This window comes from Geotrypetes seraphini, chromosome 3 (assembly GCF_902459505.1).
Source record: "Geotrypetes seraphini chromosome 3, aGeoSer1.1, whole genome shotgun sequence".
NCBI lineage: Eukaryota > Metazoa > Chordata > Amphibia > Gymnophiona > Dermophiidae > Geotrypetes > Geotrypetes seraphini.
In genome coordinates, this window is record NC_047086.1 from 224,568,944 (window position 1) to 224,588,175 (window position 19,232).

Consider the following 19,232-nt stretch of genomic DNA (forward strand, 5'->3'; position numbering starts at 1 on the left):
CCTGATGCAGACTGGAACACATTTTCGGCAACAACCAGCAGTAGCAGGAGGCTTTTGACCTCCATAAAAGGAGTACATCTCAGACAGATGGTAAAGGAGCCCACTAGGGCCCAGGCGATCCTAGACCTGGTACTCACCAACGGGGAAAGCGTCTCAGAGGTCTCGGTGGGAGATACGCTGGCCTCCAGCGACCATAACATGGTATGGTTCAACCTTGGGAAAGGGTCCCCTAAATCAATTACAAAAACAAAGGTGCTCAAATTCCGGGGCACCGACTTCGCACGCATGGGAGATTTCGTTCATCAGACGCTGCAGGACCAAGCAGAGACCGGCAATGTGGAAACTATGTGGTCGTACCTGAAATCATCCATACACGAAGCAACTAATCGCTACATAAAATCAGTAGATAAACGACAAAGAAACAACAAACCCCAATGGTTCACTGAAGAGATCTCGCACCTCATTAAGGAGAAGAAAAAAGCATTTCTTTCCTACAAACGTACGCAGAGAAGAGAAACTAAAGTAGAATATAAGACCAGATCTGCAGCGGTTAAAACAGCAGTTAGGGAGGCCAAACTTCGAGTGGAAGAAACTCTGGCAAAAAACATTAAAAAAGGGGACAAATCCTTCTTTAGGTATATCAGCGATAGGAAAAGGAACACAGACGGTATAGTACGCCTTAGACAACCGGACGGAAACTACGCGATGGCGGATTCAGAAAAAGCAGAACTACTAAATTAATATTTCTGCTCAGTCTTCACCTGCGAAGCACCGGGACACGGACCACAGTTGATGATAAAACAAGACGTGGATGACCCGTTTCAGAATTTTGTGTTCACACCTGGGGACGTCTACAACGAACTGGCAAGGCTAAAGGTAAACAAGGCCATGGGACCGGACAATTTACACCCAAGAGTGCTCAGAGAATTGAGAGATGTTCTGGCGGAACCGTTGGCAGTGCTCTTCAATCTCTCACTAAGTACGGGGAAAGTTCCGTTAGACTGGAAAACAGCCAACGTCGTTCCTCTGCATAAGAAAGGTTGCAAGGCTGAGGCTGCGAACTATAGACCGGTAAGCCTCACCTCAATAGTGTGTAAACTCATGGAAACACTAATTAAGTATAAATTAGATACGATCCTGAACGAGGAAGATCTCCGGGATCCCAGCCAACATGGATTCACCAAGGGTAGGTCATGCCAGTCCAATCTAATCAGCTTCTTTGACTGGGTAACAAGAAGACTGGACTCAGGAGAGTCTTTGGACGTCGTGTACCTGGATTTCAGCAAAGCGTTTGACAGCGTCCCACACCGCAGGCTGCTGAACAAGATGAAATCGATGGGATTGGGAGAGACTCTAACTGCATGGGTTAAGGATTGGCTTAGTGGCAGACTTCAGAGGGTGGTGGTTAACGGTACCCTCTCTAAAATGTCGGAGGTGACTAGCGGAGTGCCACAGGGTTCAGTCCTGGGCCCACTCCTCTTCAACATATTCATTGGGGATCTGACTCAGGGGCTTCAAGGCAAAGTAACCTTATTCGCTGATGACGCCAAACTATGCAATATAGTAAACGGCTATAATCTACAGGATGCTATGGAGCAAGACTTGCATACTTTAGAAAGTTGGTCCTTGAACTGGCAGCTGGGCTTCAACGCCAAGAAATGTAAGGTCATGCATCTCGGTAACGGAAATCCTTGCAGAACTTACACCCTGAATGGAGAAACTTTAACCAGGACTACGGCAGAACGAGACTTAGGAGTAATCATCAGTGCTGACATGAAAGCAGCCACTCAAGTGGAGAAGGCTTCATCTAAAGCACGGCAGATGATAGGTTGTATCAAGAGAAGCTTCGTCAACAGGAAACCTGAAGTCATGATGCCATTGTACAGAGCCATCGTGAGACCTCATCTGGAATACTGTGTGCAATTCTGGAGGCCACATTACCGTAAGGATGTGCTCAGAATTGAATCGGTTCAGCGGATGGCCACCAGGATGGTCTCGGGGCTAAAGGGTCTCCCGTACGAAGAAAGACTGAGCAAATTGCAGCTCTACACTCTCGAAGAGCGTAGGGAGAGGGGAGACATGATTGAGACATTTAAGTACATCACGGGACGTATCGAGGTGGAAGATGATATCTTTCTTCTCAAGGGACCCTCGACCACAAGAGGACATCCACTCAAACTCAAGGGAGGGAAGTTTCGTGGAGACGCCAGGAAGTACTTCTTCACGGAGAGAGTGATTGAGCATTGGAACAAGCTTCCAGTGCAGGTGGTCGAGGCACGCAGCATCCTAGACTTCAAGAACAAATGGGATACCTATGTGGGATCCCTACGAGGTCATGCTAAGGGATAGGGTCACTAGGACTTGAATGAGCGGGTCAGTAGAGTGACAGTATAATTACAATTATATTTTAGGGGGTCAGTAGACTTAAGAGGGTGGGTAAATAGTGTGGGCAGACTTGATGGGCTATAGCCCTTATCTGCCGTCATCTTTCTATGTTTCTATCCGTGCCATCAGTTGGATAGTGGCTGAAATAAAAACCGAGATTCCCATTTTTGGGCCAATTTTTTGGTCCAAAAATCTTGGTTTATATTTGAGTATATACGGTACTCCTGATGCAGCAAACCACTGCAGATTATCAAGGAGAGTGCACTATTTTACTTGCCAGTAAACAATTTTAATGTTACACTAGTTTGTATCTGGAGCAAAAGATTTTTTTTCAGTGCATGCTTTACAGTGTTGTGTGCTAAAGCTTTGTACATCATTAGTACATAGCTTATTACATCAGCCTTTAAGATTTTAGCTCATGGAACATATATCATATTAGATTTGGCCAAGCCATTTGTACAGTACTTTTACTGCATTGAAGATAATGGTATACTTCCATCCATTTATACATGGCATATCCTTCCAATTTATATATTAATAAACAGAGGTAAAGGATGATAGCTTCATTTTTTTTTTTTTTTAAAAGGGGGATATGAATAGAGAGAAGAGTAAACTTCATACCAAAGTACCAAAACCCAGCATCCAGAAATGCTCATTTCGAACCTCCAAGACCCCATCCAGAGTAGAAACCTACATCATGAAACACAAGTTTAAAACATGATTAATTAACAGTACACATCTACACTACATAAGCCAGATACAGCCATTTATCAATATTGGTTGTTCTTCAAAAAGGGTATGTTTGCAAGTCTCTAGAATCATTTGTCCAATTATGAAAGGAGTATTATCTTCCTAATTCATAATTTTACTGTTGGTTTCAACTTTATCACACTTCGAAATGTAACCACTGGGATTTGTCTTTACTTCTTAGTAAAAATGTAATGGACTCCTTTGTTGATAAAAACATGCATATCTCATCGTGCCTCATTTAGTCTTCTACTAAATGTTTCAATCGAACAACTGGAACAACCAGCTTTCTCAAATGAGTGGCAATTATTTTGGATTCATGGCCTTAGAGCTACTATGTCATCCTCAGTTACTCAATCAATGTTCTTTCTTCAACATCAAGCCTTGTAGACTCCCAGAAAATCTAAGTTAAGTGGTTCCTCTACAACAGATCTTTGCGGGCCATATTACAAAGAAACTGGAACATTTGTTCATCTGGTGTAGAGCCTCATTTACATTTTTTCTGCTCGTGAGGAGCTAGCGAGAATTGAGGCAGCCATTCAGAAATGGCGCGCACCCACGCAGCAGCGCACTTGTGCGCTGCTGGCCCCATGCCGGTAAACAGCAGGCAGCAGTCCAGCGAAGCACCAGCGACCAGCACAATTAGGAAATGTCGCGGGCCCAGGCATTAGTGTGCTGCGGGCCCCAACAAGCAGCAGGCAGCCATCCACCGGCCTCCAAAATTTAAAGGTACCACTAGGGAGGTGGGGGTGGTATATTTGCTTCATAAGATGCACCCTTATTTCCACCCACTTTTTTTGGGGGAAAAAAGTGCATCTTATGGAGCGAAAAATACGGTAAATACCCATATTATAGAATTACCCCATAGCTGTCATCCATAGAAACATGATGGCAGATAATAATGGCTCATCCAGCCTGCCTATCCGCAGCATTCACTATCTTCTCCTCCTCTCCCTAAGAGATCCCATGTGCCTGTACCATAATCAAAGCTACAACTTCCCAGCTTAAGATATGCCTCAAGGACTGAACTAGGGACCTTCCAAATGGCAGTGCACAACACTTGCTGCCTGCGCTACCAGCTAGCACTCGGAAATCTTTTAAAACTATTTCAGCAATGGAATTTTTTGTGCCACATTTTCAAAATGGAAAGAATAATTGCTATACAGAAAGGGAATTATAATAATTTTAAAAAGATTTGGGGGCCATTGACAAATTATTGTAATGATTAGAAATCATTTTCCACTGACAGTATATTTATATATAGGGGGGAGGGGGTGGTATAAAGTTCTATTAAAGGTTTAATCACTAGATAAGAATACAATATTTATATGATATTTTTGATTGAAATATTTGTGGGAAGAGTGGGTGGGGAGGGAATAAATTTATGTATTTACAATGACAATAGAAAGAAATTCAAGTGATGTGTAAAAGTTTTAAATGATGCAATATTGTGTACTTGATGTAAGATGAAAAAATGAATAAAGAATTTGAAAAAAAATAAATAAAACTATTTCAGCCACTAAACTCCAAAGAGATCCATGAACAGCAAATAATCCATTGCAAAACTGACCTGCAGACATGCAATGCTTTCTTCAGAGAAGAACTACAAAAATTTTCAAAATAACAGATGTTCTTTTAGGAGTATAGTACTAAAAGTGGTTTGGAGTGATCAGTAAAAACTGATTTGAAATGGTAAATTTTTCTCCCAAATGAGGAGACAACAGTAATAAATTCATAGACCTTCTCCTGCTCCAAAAAAGAAAGCATGTCAAGTGAATACTCAGATAATTTGACAGTTTCCAACACCCAACCTTTTTGTTCCTTATGATAACGTGAGACCTTTTTTTCGCTCACAATCTTACCTCTCTGATAAGTTTATCTAGCTGGCCAATCACATGAGGTGGTGTTGTCTAGAAAGAAATCACAATAAAGATGATAAAATTAACAAAGTGGCCTTAGTCAAACAGTACACATAATAGAGCATTTCAGCTTAAGCAAACATGTTTTCAGTTAAGGGAAGATGGAGAAATTAGGTTCTTACCTGCTAATTTACTTTCTTTTAGCTTCTCCAGACCAGTAGAGGTTAACTTTACGATTGGGTATATATCTAATCATGACCAGCAGGTGGAGACTGAAAACAAAACTTTGGGACAGTATATCCTAGCCCCTCCTCTCTATTTCCCTCAGTCTGCCGAATAGCCAAGCAGAACCAAGAACTGGAAAACAACAGAGAGAAAAAACAATACTCCGAAAGGAGTAACAAATAACATACCCAAAAATGCTGTTGGAAAATGCAGAGGAGAAATTCCCGAAGGAAGAAGGTCCCCACAGCTCGCCAGCTAAGCCAGCCGAGCCACAGCCGCTGTTCTTCAATTCTCCCCGGCCCTAGAAAAATACTAGAACCCGCAGCAAAAACCAAAAACTGCCCGCGCAACAGCCCCAACAACAACAACAACAGACAGGGTGGGGACCTCTACTGGTCTGGAGAAGCTAAAAGAAAGTAAATTAGCAGGTAAGAACCTAATTTCTCCTTCTTTAGCACTCTCCAGACCAGTAGAGGTTAACTTTACGATTGGGACGTACCAAAGCAGTCCCTCTCACGGGCGGGACCCCCGAAGGGCCGATACCAGAACACGCTCACCGAACACCGCGTCCCGACGCGCCTGAACATCTACCCGATAATGCCGAACAAATGAATGCAAGGAGGACCAAACCGCAGCCTTACAAATATCCACCGGAGGCACGAGCGACGACTCAGCCCAAGAAGCCGCCTGACCCCTAGTGGAATGAGCCTTGAGAAACTCCGGAACCGGCTTCTTACTCAGAAGATAAGCGGAAGCAATCATCTCCTTGATCCAACGCGCAATAGTAGCCTTAGAAGCGCCAGCCCCCCGACGAGGACCCGCCAGAAGCACAAAGAGATGATCGGAGCTCCGAAAATCCCGGGTCCGCTGCACATAAGCATGGAGGACCCGACCGACATCCAACTTGCGCAGCTGTCGTTGCTCAGAAGAACCCTCCCGACTACCCAAGACCGGGAGGACCACCGATTGATTGACATGAAAAGGAGAAACTACCTTCGGCAGAAAGGAAGGAACAGGCCGCAAAACAACCCGCTCCTTCGAAAACTCCAGGAAGGGAGCCCTACAAGAGAAAGCCTGTAGCTCAGACACCCGTCTAGCGGAAGTAATGGCCACCAAAAAGACCGACTTCAGCGTAAGGTCCTTCAACGAACAGCCATCCAACGGCTCGAAAGGAGGGCGCACTAGAACAGAGAGAACCAGATTGAGATCCCAAGAGGGAATCGAGGGCCTTATGGGAGGCCTGATCAACTTGGCCGCCCTAAGAAAGCGAATCACATCAGGAATGGCTGACAAACGCTGACCTGTCACCAGCCCCCGAAAAGCCGACAGGGCCGCCAGATGAACCCGAAGAGAAGACCAGGCCAGGCCCCTATCCAGGCCATCCTGCAAAAACTCTAGAATGTTAGGCAGAGAAGCGCGAAAGGAGACCACTCCCCGCGCTCGGCACCATTCCTCAAAAAGACGCCAAACCCGTACATAAGCCCGAGAGGTAGAAAGCCTCCGGGACCCCAAAAGTGTAGAGATCACCTTGTCGGAATATCCCTTCTTACTCAGGCGGCCCCTTTCAAGAGCCAAGCCGTAAGACAAAAGGGAGACGGGTCGAACATGGGAATGGGACCCTGCGTCAGAAGATCGCACTCGAGAGGCAGAGGAAGAGGATCCGCCACCAGATGCCTCACCAGATCCGCATACCACGGACGACGAGGCCAATCCGGAGCCACCAAGACCACCAGCCCCGGATGGCGAACAATGCGAAGCAGTACTCTGCCTACTAATGGCCACGGAGGGAACACATACAACAGCCCCTCCGTTGGCCACGGTTGGACCAGAGCATCCAGACCCTCGGCCAGACCGTCCCTGCGACGACTGAAGAAGCGGGGTACTTTGGCGTTGCCACTTGTAGCCATCAGATCCATCAGGGGCTGCCCCCAAGCACGCACTAGCAACTGAAACGCCTCGGCGCCGAGACACCACTCTCCCGGATCCAAGAAGTGACGACTGAGGAAGTCCGCCTGAACATTTTCTACCCCGGCAATGTGAGAGGCCGAGAGGTCCAGAAGATGCGACTCCGCCCAAACCATGAGCCGAGCCGCCTCCTGCGCCACCAGAGTGCTCTTGGTGCCCCCCTGACGATTGACATAAGCCACCGCCGTGGCATTGTCCGACAGGACTCTGACCGACTTGCCCAACAAAAGGGAGTGGAAAGCCAACAGCGCTAGCCGGACCGCCCTGGTCTCCAACACGTTGATCGACCAGGAGGCCTCCTCCGTGGACCAGGTTCCCTGAGCTGAGTGACCCAGACACTGGGCCCCCCAACCCAGGAGACTCGCATCCGTAAGGAGCACCGTCCACTGCGGAAGATCCAGACCCACCCCCTGAACTAGGTGAGGGGTCCGGAGCCACCAACGCAGACTGCAGCGCGCCAAGCCTCGCAGGGGAACCGGAACATCCATCCCGTGCCTCTGGGGAGACCACCTCCGGAGCAGAGCATACTGGAGAGGACGCATGTGGGCCCGCGCCCACCTCACCACGTCCAGGGACGCCGCCATCGACCCCAGGACCTGGAGGAAATCTCGCGCCCGAGGACACCGGGACGCCAAAAGCAGGCGAATCTGAGACTGCAATTTGCTCACCCGGGCCTCTGGGAGGAAGACCTTCCCCAAGGAGGTGTCGAACAGCACCCCGAGGTACTCCAGACGCTGAGCCGGAACCAACCGACTCTTGGAAAGGTTGACCACCCAGCCCAGCGACCGGAGAAACTCCACCACCCGAGCCGTAACCCGGGAGCTTTCCTGCAACGACTTGGCCCGAATTAACCAGTCGTCCAGGTAGGGGTGTACCAGGATGCCCTCCGACCGCAAGGCTGCCGCGACGACCACCATCACCTTGGTGAACGTCCGGGGAGCCGTGGCCAGCCCAAAGGGAAGCGCACAGAACTGATAGTGCCGACCCAAGATCGCAAAGCGCAGGAAACGCTGATGAGAGGTCCGAATAGGAACATGCAAGTAGGCCTCCGTCAGATCGAGAGAAGTGAGAAACTCCCCCGGCTGAACCGCCAGAATGACCGACCGCAGCGTTTCCATACGGAAAGAGGGAACCTTGAGAGCCCTGTTGACCCCTTTCAAATCGAGGATGGGCCGAAAAGTCCCCTCCTTCTTGGGCACCACAAAGTAAATGGAGTACCTGCCCGTGCCCCACTCCGGGGGGGGCACTGGAACTACTGCCCTGAGATCTAGCAAGCGCTGAAGGGTCTGGCGAAACGCCAGCGTCTTCCCAGGAGTCTGACACGGAGAAGCGAGGAAAAAATCCGGCAGAGAGCGGGCGAACTCCAGGGCATAACCGTCCCGCACCACCTCCAGGACCCACTGATCGGACGTGATCTCGGCCCATTTGGGAAAAAAGTCGCGCAGCCGGGCCCCCACCGGAACCAAGGGGGGCGCCGGCAAGGCGTCATTGTGCAGGACGGGAAGCGGGGGAACCGGCGGAGGGATTCCCTGCCCCCCGACGGGCCCCCCGAAAGGGCTGCATGCGCTGGAAGAACCTACCCCGGGAAAACCCCGGAGACTGGAAAGAAGCAGCCCCACGCCCAGGGCGATACTTGCGAAATTCCCGCAAACGCCCCCGGGCCGCACCACCCCGAGACACCGGGCGGGCACGGTCCTCCGGCAAACGGGGAACTTTCGAGTCCGACAGAGTCTGAATCAACTTATCCAAGTCCTCTCCAAATAAAAACGACCCCCGAAAGGGAAATTTAGTAAGCTTAGCTTTGGACGCAGCATCCGCCGCCCAAGCGCGCAGCCACAACACACGCCTTGCGGCCACGCCAAAAGCCATGGACTTAGCCGAGATCCGCACCAAGTCATACAGAGCATCCGAGAGGAATGAGGCAGCCATCTCAATCTTCGCTACCTCCTGATCCACCAGAGACCAGTCGTCAGACTCTCGATCCAAGACCCGCTCCGCCCACCGAAACACGGCGCGAGCGACCAGTCCCCCACAAATAGCCGCCTGGACCCCAAAGGCAGAGACTTGGAAATTTTGCTTAAGGATGGTCTCCAATTTGCGCTCCTCAGAGTCCCGCAAGGCAGAACCGCCCTCAACAGGCACGGTATGCCGCTTGGAAATAGCCGAGACCACCGCATCCACGACTGGCGAAGCTAACGTAGCCCGATCCCCTTCAGGAATGGGATACAGGCGAGCCATGCTGCGCGCCAGCCGAAACGGCGTCTCCGGCGTTTTCCACTGCTCAAGAATAATATCCCGAATATCCTGATGCATAGGAAAAGAGCGGGAAACGGAACGGATCCCTCGTAACAGAGGGTCCCCCACACGCGGAGTCTCCGGCGGCGCGTCCTCAAAACGCAAAGCCGAAGAAACCTGTTGAATAAGGTCAGGCAGCTCATCTCTCTGAAAAAGGCGCACCACGGACGCCTCGTCACTGGAGAACGGGAAACCCGACAACCCGCCGCCAGCTTCCGTCCCCTCCAGAGGGTCCTGGAATTCCTCAGAAGGGTCCAGGTCCTCCTCCAGACCGACACGTTCCTCCGACCACAAATCCTCGTCCCACGACACCCGCGGACGCTTGGACAAGAGAGGCGGCGGAGGGGACGTCACGTCAGACGAGAGAGGCAAAGCCGCAGGGAGCGCGGAGGAAACCCCACCCCCCGAGACCCCCTGGGCGCAACCGGGACCCCCAGCCGCCTGAAAATAGGCTTTGCATAATGAAAAGAAAAAATCAGGGGAAAAACCCCCCGAGGGTCCCAAGGGACTCCCTGCCACAGCAGGGGACCCAGCAGAAACCTGCCCCTGCTTAGCCAAAACAGGGGGAAGGTCACCTGAGGTGGAAGACAAAATGGAGGGGCCAGACAGAGAAGATGGCGTCTTTCCCGCCAAAACAGCTCCCTCCATAGCCTGCAGCGGCTGAGAGACCTGAAAAGTCTCAGCCGCTAAAACAGGCAAGCCGGCATCAGCTGTCAAAATATCAGCTGAGAGGGAATCCTCTAAAACCCGACCGTCGGCGGCTCGGGGAATCCCTCCGTGGGCGGACGGAGAAGACCGGGCTTCTCCACCGTTCCCTGCCGACTCGCGAGGCACCATCGGCGGGGAGCTCTGGGCGCCTGCAGCCGCTGCCGACGGAGCTCCTCCACCGCACCGGCCTGAACACCGCTTGCACAGGCCGGCCGCGAGTGCCTCGCGTCTGGAGCACAATGAGCACTTTTTCCCTTTAGAAGTGCTCATTGCTCCATACGCGACCTAGCTGTAAAAAAGTGCCGGTTAGTTGAAAAAATACAGTAAAATACAGTTTTCTTAAAGGGATACAACCCTCCAGACCAGCACTACCTCTGGATTTTTTTTTTTTTTTTTTTTTACAGAACAGACTCCACAGGCTCTCGAAGCAATATGCCTTGCTTGATTTAGGGGGCAAGGCTTACTGCTGAGGCTCCTCTAAAAAAATATGGGGAGGTGGAGGAAGTGGAGGGAGGGACCCCGCTCGTGACCCGCCGGGTTTGACACCCCCGAGGTCGGACGAACCCCCAAACAGAGTCCGTCCAAGCTCCGTCCGGCTAAAAACAGGGACAATAAACCTCTAAACAAATTCCAACAGCCCTACCAAGGGAGATGGGTACAGATCACTCAACACCTGCTGGAGACTGAAAGAAGACTGAGGGAAATAGAGAGGAGGGGCTAGGATATACTGTCCCAAAGTTTTGTTTTCAGTCTCCACCTGCTGGTCATGATTAGATATATACCCAATCGTAAAGTTAACCTCTACTGGTCTGGAGAGTGCTAAAGAATAGGTATTTACCTTAATCTTCTTTCTAGTAAATAAGCACATCATTCTTGAACCTGTGGGTTGTGTATCTCTGATTACGAGATCTGGTGTAGAGCATCATTTACATTTTTTCTGCTCTGCCTCCCCTCACTCTGGGCTGTCCTGTAACTTCTCAGTTCATATCAAAGCAGATGGTCAGCCATAGAGAAGAAAACACAACAGGGAGGGGTATGGGAAGTCTACCCAAGAAACAAGTTTGTTCTCCTCATTATCACATTTAGCACAAAATAATCATGAAACACATTAATAATGTGATTAACGCATTAATCAGATAACACCATTAAAATTTTTTAATGGGATTATCGTGGGCTTTGATGCTCAAAGCTCCTATACCAAGGATAACAAATACCATGGTGGAAGCGTTTTGTTTTTTTTTAAACTAGTAATGCTCAGCACAATAGCATGCAAATTATATGCACACTACTGTGCAGAGAATTGCTGGTAAAGGGGTAGGAACTGTGCCTGGTGCTTGCTCAGAAGAGCAATCACTAGGCACAGCTCCTCCTTCCACCCCTATCCCTCCTGTCAAAAAATCATGTCTGCCACTGCTGCTCTCCCTACCAGCAGAGCTGATCGCAGCAGGGGGAGCCCCAATCAGCTAAGCTGGTGGTTTTGGGGGTGTCCCACCAGCACAGCTGATCGTGAATTCCTCTGCCTCTAACAGCTTAGTTGGCAGGGAGAACCTCTAATTCCTCCTTCCCTCCCTGAGCCCTCCTGATAACCCCACACCATGCCCAGCCCCTGAACCTCCCCCACTAGGTCGAGTCCCCCGAACCTCCAACAATCCCCTACCTTTAAATTGAATGGGCAGGAGGGATGCCCACTCCCTCCTGCATCAGGGATTCCCCATTGTCCACCCCTCACCTTTAAATTGAATTGGCAGGAGGGATGCTTTCCCGTGTTTAAAAGCTGACTGAAAATCCACCTTTCTGATATAGTCTTCAATCCTTAACCCTATTCCTCTGCCCTCCAACCCTCCAACCGTTCCCCTTAACTGTATCCATGACATCCTGTTTGTCTGTCTTGGCTGTTTAGATTGTAAGCTCTTTCGAGCAGGGACTGTTTTCTTCTTCTTTGTGACTCTGTGCAGCGCTGCGTACGTCTGGTAATGCTATAGAAATAATAGTAGTACAGTGATTCCACTGTCTTATATTAATTTTGGGTCCCAAAAAGGCACTAGGTCTTATTTTTTTTTTTCATGTACAATGATCTCTCCCTTCCTCTCCTTCACCCCAATTATTCCTTTCCTTTCTTTCCCCCACATGTGCAGCATCTTTCCTCCCCTCTCACCCATCCCCTTGTGCAGTATCTTTCTATCCCTCCCTCCTTCCTATCCCCATGTGCAGCAGAACCCTTACAGCTTCTATTCTTCCCTACCCTTGTGCAGCAGAACCCAGGTTTTCACAGGTTTGCAACAGTTTTTTAATATAGCCTTCAGTCTCCAAGGCTAATGCAAACTTTTCTCTACGAATGGGAGAGGATAGAACAGAGTTCACTAGGACAGTAATCTCTTCAAGTCTGTTGATTTCACAAATAGGAAGATCAATTAGTTGACTTTTTTCTGGCATTTCTTCAAAGCGTTCCTCTTCTGATTCATCAATGAGGTCCTGTGTGACATCTACTGAAGGGTCCTAACTTTGAACCTGACAAATCTTTTCCCAGATTTCATCACAACCAACCTTCTCTTGAAAGCTAAGGGCCAAGTCATAGTTTTCGGCTTCTGACCAAACAATTAGGGTGATCTGTTGTTTCTGATATGCCATACTTGGGTTTTATTTTTGATTCCAAAAGAAGTCAACCGTCTGCCTCAGCACACAGTAGCAGTGACATCCCCTTCAGCTGCTCTACATAGGTGGATAAGACGTGTCCGGTGCCCCTGTCGTCCCAATGCTGCTCCTCATTCAGCATGTACACTTTCACCCGCTGCGTATCCAACATGATGCCGTCTGCGCGCTTACTGCATTCCCTCCAGCACCTCAGCTGCTACCGCAGACAGGCGAACTGCACCAGCATGTTTCACCGCTCTAGTTACCGCACTGGTCAGAGGTGAACCAACCAGAAGAAGAGAACGTCCACTTCAGCTCTCCTCTTCCTGCATTGCGGCCTTCTCACACCTGGGCGTTCCTCTGCTGCATCACTGATGATGTCATCAGCAAAGTAGCACACGGAATGCCTGGGCGTAAGAAGGCCGCGATGCAGCCTGTGCTGCTGACGCTGCTGTTTGTTACCAGGTATTTTGGTCTCGCAGTCAGGGTTCGGATGGGAGGGAGGGAGAGAGAGCTGGAAGGGAGGACGGGGGGGTTGGGGGGCAAGGGGAAGCGCTGCTGCCGGCAACTAGGGCTTATTTTCGTGGGTAGGGCTTATATTAAGACGTACCCCGAAAATCATGCTAGGGCTTATTTTGGGGGAAACACAGTAGTAGCAGTTTGTGAGCCATGTGTGTTTTGTTCTACAATAACAGATGGCATTATGGATGGTGGTTCTTATCCTTGCGCTTTCCATGTTGTCCTGATGAGAAGACATGTGATGAGACTCGAAGATGATGACGACGGCATTACTTTTCCTGGCACATGCACACATTTAAGTCTTTTTCATGGTATATTCTGCGCATGTGCCGATCACTATCACCAGTGACTCATCATTTGTAAATTTAGCGACCCTCACGAAACTCTGCGAACCTCATTTGCATGCGTGATTTTTTTGAGAATTCTTTAGCTTTTTAAAATCGTTACAATAACTGCTGTGACAGCAGCCCGTCTGATTTTTCTGGCGATTTTAGAGAATCTGCCTCTCAGTTTTATACCAGAGACATGCACAAGTTAAAAAGTGCTTGTTTCAGCCAGGGCTCTACATGAGATATTGGGGTTTTTTTTTATCTTCAAAATAAAAAAAATTGTGGCTTCACTACTTAATTGGTGGCACTTCCAGATGTAGGTTTTGTAAAGCAGTACCATTTCCAGGAGGAAACTGCCAGGATCGTGCTGTTCACTTTATGTGCTGGCAAATGCGTGTGCAATTCTGCAGTTATTTTGCAAAGGTTTTGCATGAACAATGTCTTTTTTTTAACATACTGTCAGAATTAAGCAAATCATGATCTGAATGTCTTAGTTCCATTCTCCACACTCTATATAAAATTGGGACACACTCATTTTGTTTTTGTAACTTTAGTTTTATGAGTTTTATTAAAATGTAGTTATTTTTATACTTTTTAGAATGTTTGATTAAATGATTTATCTTTTTATATACTCTGCTTTGCTTGGTTCTAAAATCATAAAAGTGAAATACAAATATCTAAATTAAATGACCAAGTATCAAATTCAAAATGTCTTACTGTAATTGTTGAATTCTTATGGAGACTGAGTGTTCATGTGTTCCTATACATGGAAGATTGGTAGGTTAAAGGCATGTTGAAGCCTTGATAAATGATGGCAGTACATACAGATGTGAGGAAATCATTATCAAGAAACATGGGACTCATTTCATTTGAGTAAAAGCAAATTAAAAAATGAATCATTTATATGCATAGGGGCATTATATTTGAAAAAAAATGTTATTAAAAATATAAATACACAGTAAAACCTTGGTTTGCAAGACAAGCAAAACATTTTATTAAATTTTAACTTGATATACAAGCAATGTCTTGCAATAAAAGTATATACAATATACACGTGTCACATCATCACAACTGAGCCGATGGTTCTTCTCTCTCTGACGCTGCAGAAGTGTAGTGACTTCTAAATGAGTGAGGTCTTGCAATGAGCAGAAGTCTTGCATATTTTGTATATGTCTATAGTATTTTGTATTAAAGATTTTGGGTTGAGGAACGAATTGTCTAAGTTTCCGTTATTTCCTATGGGGAAATCTGCTTTGATATACGAGTGCTTTGGATTACATGCATGCATCTGGAACAAATGATGCTCGCAAACCAAGGTTTTACTGTACTGGGTAAATAGAAATTTCTCACCTGAAGTAACACCTTTCCACTGTAGACACTCATTGGATACATTGTACCAAAGGTCATCACAGCAATAGCTATCGCAGAAGCAGTATCTACAGCAAAATAGTTACTGTGGGGGGAAAAAGTTTACTTTAAATATAAATGAAGTTATTATGCATTTCCCTTACTTAAGATATTAGTAAAATGTATTTCTTTGTATCAAGAATTCAAATAAGAACATAAGAAGTTGCCTCTGCTGAGGCAGACCAGAGGTCCATCTTGGCCAGCGGTCCGCACCCGCGGCGGCCCATCAGGCCTAATTGCCTGAACAGTGCCCCTGATTAATTTTATAACTTACCTCTAATCCTATCCCTATAACCTACCTCTACTCCTATCTGTACCCCTCAATCCCTTTGTCCTTCAGGTACCTATCCAAACCTTCTTTGAAGCCCTGTAGCGTGCTTCTGCTTATCACATCCTCCGGTAGCGCGTTCCATGTATCCACCACCCTCTGGGTGAAGAAGAACTTCCTGGCGTTTGTTCTAAACCTTCCCCCTTTCAATTTCTCTGAGTGCCCCCTTGTACTTGTGGTTCCCCATAATTTAAAAAAATCTGTCCCTGTCTACTCTTTCTATGCCCTTCATGATCTATAAGGTTACTCATGGCTGCTGTACCCCCAGATCTGAGAAAAAACAGGGTTACCAGATAGGTGCAAGTAACCAATCTGCAACTACCATGACAACACATGTTAATAATATTAACATGCTTTTTTTAAAAAAAAATTTAACAAGGTCTTTTATTGAAACAAGTGCAGCATGAATATTGCAATACTAGGAAGCAACAAACAAATAAACAATCATGAACATCCCTTTTATAGCCATACATATCCAAGACATATAGATGACAAAAGCAGAACCAAGTCTTAGTTCTTATGACTTGGATTCCAGTACACAAGATAATACTCCTGAAAAATCCTCCTAAGGCCCCTCCCACCTCCCTTACCACCCCTCCACCCTCCCTTCAACGGCCAAGCAAGGACAACTGAATAGGTGCCAGCTAGAGAATGACACAGTGACTGTTACCTGCAGCTAGCCGCAGGTAACTCGCAGGAACGGGGAAAAAAAGACTGGTTATCATGGGTACAGGAACAAAGCCATTCACCAACCTGTGGAGCAGTGAATGGCCTTGTCCCTGCAGTAAAGTTTCTGTCGCGACTTGCCTCACTTCCCACCCCTCCTGGTCAGCAACCCTCCTAGTGATCACGCATCCAGCAGCCCCCTCTCACGATTGCAGCAGCAGCCTGCCTATCACGAGTCCAGCAGCACTCCTCCCTCCCTATCGCGGGTCCAACAGCCCCTCCCTTCCCTCCCGATCGCCAGTGGCAAAAACAAACAAAACCACAAACCTGCGACTCTCCTGGATTGGCCCCTTTGCGCCTCTCAGGGTGGGCCTAACAGCCATGAAGCTTCGAATAAGTTGATAGGCTTGTCCCAGGAGGCATGAAGAGGCTGACCCAGGAGAGTTGCAGGTTTGTTGGGGGGGGAGGGTTTGCCACCAGTAATCGGGAGGGTGGGAGGGTGGGGGACTGTTGGACCCACGATAGGGAGGAAGGGGGGCTCCTTCTGCACCCGCACAGGGGGAAGGGAGTTGGTTGGGCTGTTATACCGGCTGGAGCTGAAGGGAAGGGAGACAATTGCTGGATCTGGTCTGGGGATTGGGAGGAAGGGAAACATGTGACGGGCCCATGTGGTTGGTGGAGTGGAGCTGGAGGGAAGGGAAAGGTGCCAGACCCACACCTGGGCCCTGAATGGAGAGGATAGAGGTGTTGGACCCTTTGGAAAGCGGCTAAAGGAAAGGGAGAGAGGTGCAGGACCTGCAGGGAGGAAGTGAAAGAAGGAAATGGATAGAGAAAACTGAACCAAGAGGATGAAGAAGAGTGAATAAAATATTGAACATAGCAGAGGGAGGGAGGAAAGAGAAGTGTGAGAGAGAATTGGTGTAAGGGAGTGTAAGAGAGAGGAGAAGCTGGACACAGGGAGATATACAAAAAGAGGGGACATAGTGGGTATGGATGGGAGCATAGGAACAGGGATAAAAAGGGGAATGCTGCATGAGGGTAGTATATGGACACAGAGGTGTAATGCTAGATATGGAAGGGTATATGGACACAGAGAGAAGATGGCTAGACATGGAAGAGAATAAGAACATAGAAAAAAGATGTTGGACAGAGGGATATAGGGAGTGATGCTGTATTCAGGAGGAGGGGATCATAGAATAGTGAGTAGATGAAGGAAGGAAGATGGGCACAGGGGACATACTAGAAATGGAAGTATAGGAGACATAGAAGGGAGAATCTCGGCGTGAGGGAGAATTAAAAGTCCTTGAGCATGCGCAGATGCATGCTCAAGGCAGGCAGACAGAAGCCGGAAGATCTTCTAGGCACCGGCACGATCTGTGCCTGTGTGCCGGTGCCAGACGGGGTGGTGGGGGGTAAGTTTAAGTTGTTCGGGGTTCACACGGGGGTGGGGGAGGTGCTCGCAAATCGAGTCAACACTCGGTTTGCGAGTCAAAAGTTTGCTGAGTGTTTTGCTTATCTTGCAAAACACTCGCAAATCGAGTTACTCGCAAACCGAGGTTTGACTGTATCAGATTTGAAATATGTATCCTTCTAGAGCTGGTTTTAGACCTCTCTTTTTTTTCCCAATTCTTTATTATTTTCAAATCTTACAATAAGTGTAACAATAAATACAACATTTTTTACTTCAATACCACACTTAATATTCTAGTAATATCTATTTCAAAATTATTCCCCCCCTCCCTCCTAAACAATCACAATGACTGACATATATACCGTATTTTCGCGGATATAACGCGCGCGTTATACGTGATTTTACGTACCGCGCATACCCCTCGCGCGTTATATGCCTGAGCGCGGTATACAAAAGTTTTTAAACATAGTTCCCACCCCGCCCGACGCCCGATTCACCCCCCCAGCAGGACCGCTCGCACCCCCACCCCGAACGACCGCTCGCACGCGCTCCCACCCGCACCCGCATCCACGATCGGAGCAAGAGGGAGCCCAAGCCCTCTTGCCCGGCCGACTCCCCGCCGTCCGATACATCCCCCCCCCCGGCAGGACCACTCGCACCCTCACCCCGAAGGACCGCCGACTCCCCAACAATATCGGGCCAGGAGGGAGCCCAAACCCTCCTGGCCACGGCGACCCCCTAACCCCACCCCGCACTACATTACGGGCAGGAGGGATCCCAGGCCCTCCTGCCCTCGACGCAAACCCCCCCCCCCCAACGACCGCCCCCCCACCAAGAACCTCCGCCCGTCCCCCAGCCGACCCGCGACCCCCCTGGCCGACCCCCACGACACCCCCACCCGCCTTCCCCGTACTTTGTGTAGTTGGGCCAGAAGGGAGCCCAAACCCTCCTGGCCACGGCGACCCCCTAACCCCACCCCGCACTACATTACGGGCAGGAGGGATCCCAGGCCCTCCTGCCCTCGACGCAAACCCCCCTCCCTCCAACGACCGCCCCCCCCTCAAGAACCTCCGACCGACCCGCGACCCCCCTGGCCGACCCCCCCACCCCCCTTCCCCGTACCTTTGGAAGTTGGCCGGACAGACGGGAGCCAAACCCGCCTGTCCGGCAGGCAGCCAACGAAGGAATGAGGCCGGATTGGCCCATCCGTCCTAAAGCTCCGCCTACTGGTGGGGCCTAAGGCGCGTGGGCCAATCAGAATAGGCCCTGGAGCCTTAGGTCCCACCTGGGGGCGCGGCCTGAGACACATGGTCGGGTTTGGCCCATGTGCCTCAGGCCGCGCCCCCAGGTGGGACCTAAGGCTCCAGGGCCTATTCTGATTGGCCCACGCGCCTTAGGCCCCACCAGTAGGCGGAGCTTTAGGACGGATGGGCCAATCCGGCCTCATTCCTTCGTTGGCTGCCTGCCGGACAGGCGGGTTTGGCTCCCGTCTGTCCGGCCAACTTCCAAAGGTACGGGGAAGGGGGGTGGGGGGGTCGGCCAGGGGGGTCGCGGGTCGGTCGGAGGTTCTTGAGGGGGGGGCGGTCGTTGGAGGGAGGGGGGTTTGCGTCGAGGGCAGGAGGGCCTGGGATCCCTCCTGCCCGTAATGTAGTGCGGGGTGGGGTTAGGGGGTCGCCGTGGCCAGGAGGGTTTGGGCTCCCTTCTGGCCCAACTACACAAAATACGGGGAAGGCGGGCGGGGGTGTCGTGGGGGTCGG

At 49.3% G+C, this 19,232-nt stretch overlaps 1 protein-coding gene across 2 annotated transcripts in view; it reads right to left on the reverse strand.

Annotated features, from left to right (window-relative positions):
- Nucleotides 1-19,232, reverse strand: part of SLC30A6 (solute carrier family 30 member 6) — a 92,299-nt gene that overhangs the window by 3,349 nt on the left and 69,718 nt on the right. For both annotated transcript variants that reach the window (XM_033938638.1, XM_033938640.1), the window contains 3 exons: nt 15,014-15,116; nt 4,995-5,042; nt 3,007-3,075 (listed from right to left, as the gene is read on the reverse strand). In XM_033938638.1, coding sequence (XP_033794529.1) covers nt 3,007-3,075; nt 4,995-5,042; nt 15,014-15,116 — 220 coding nt within the window. The remainder of the gene's footprint in view (nt 1-3,006; nt 3,076-4,994; nt 5,043-15,013; nt 15,117-19,232) is intronic.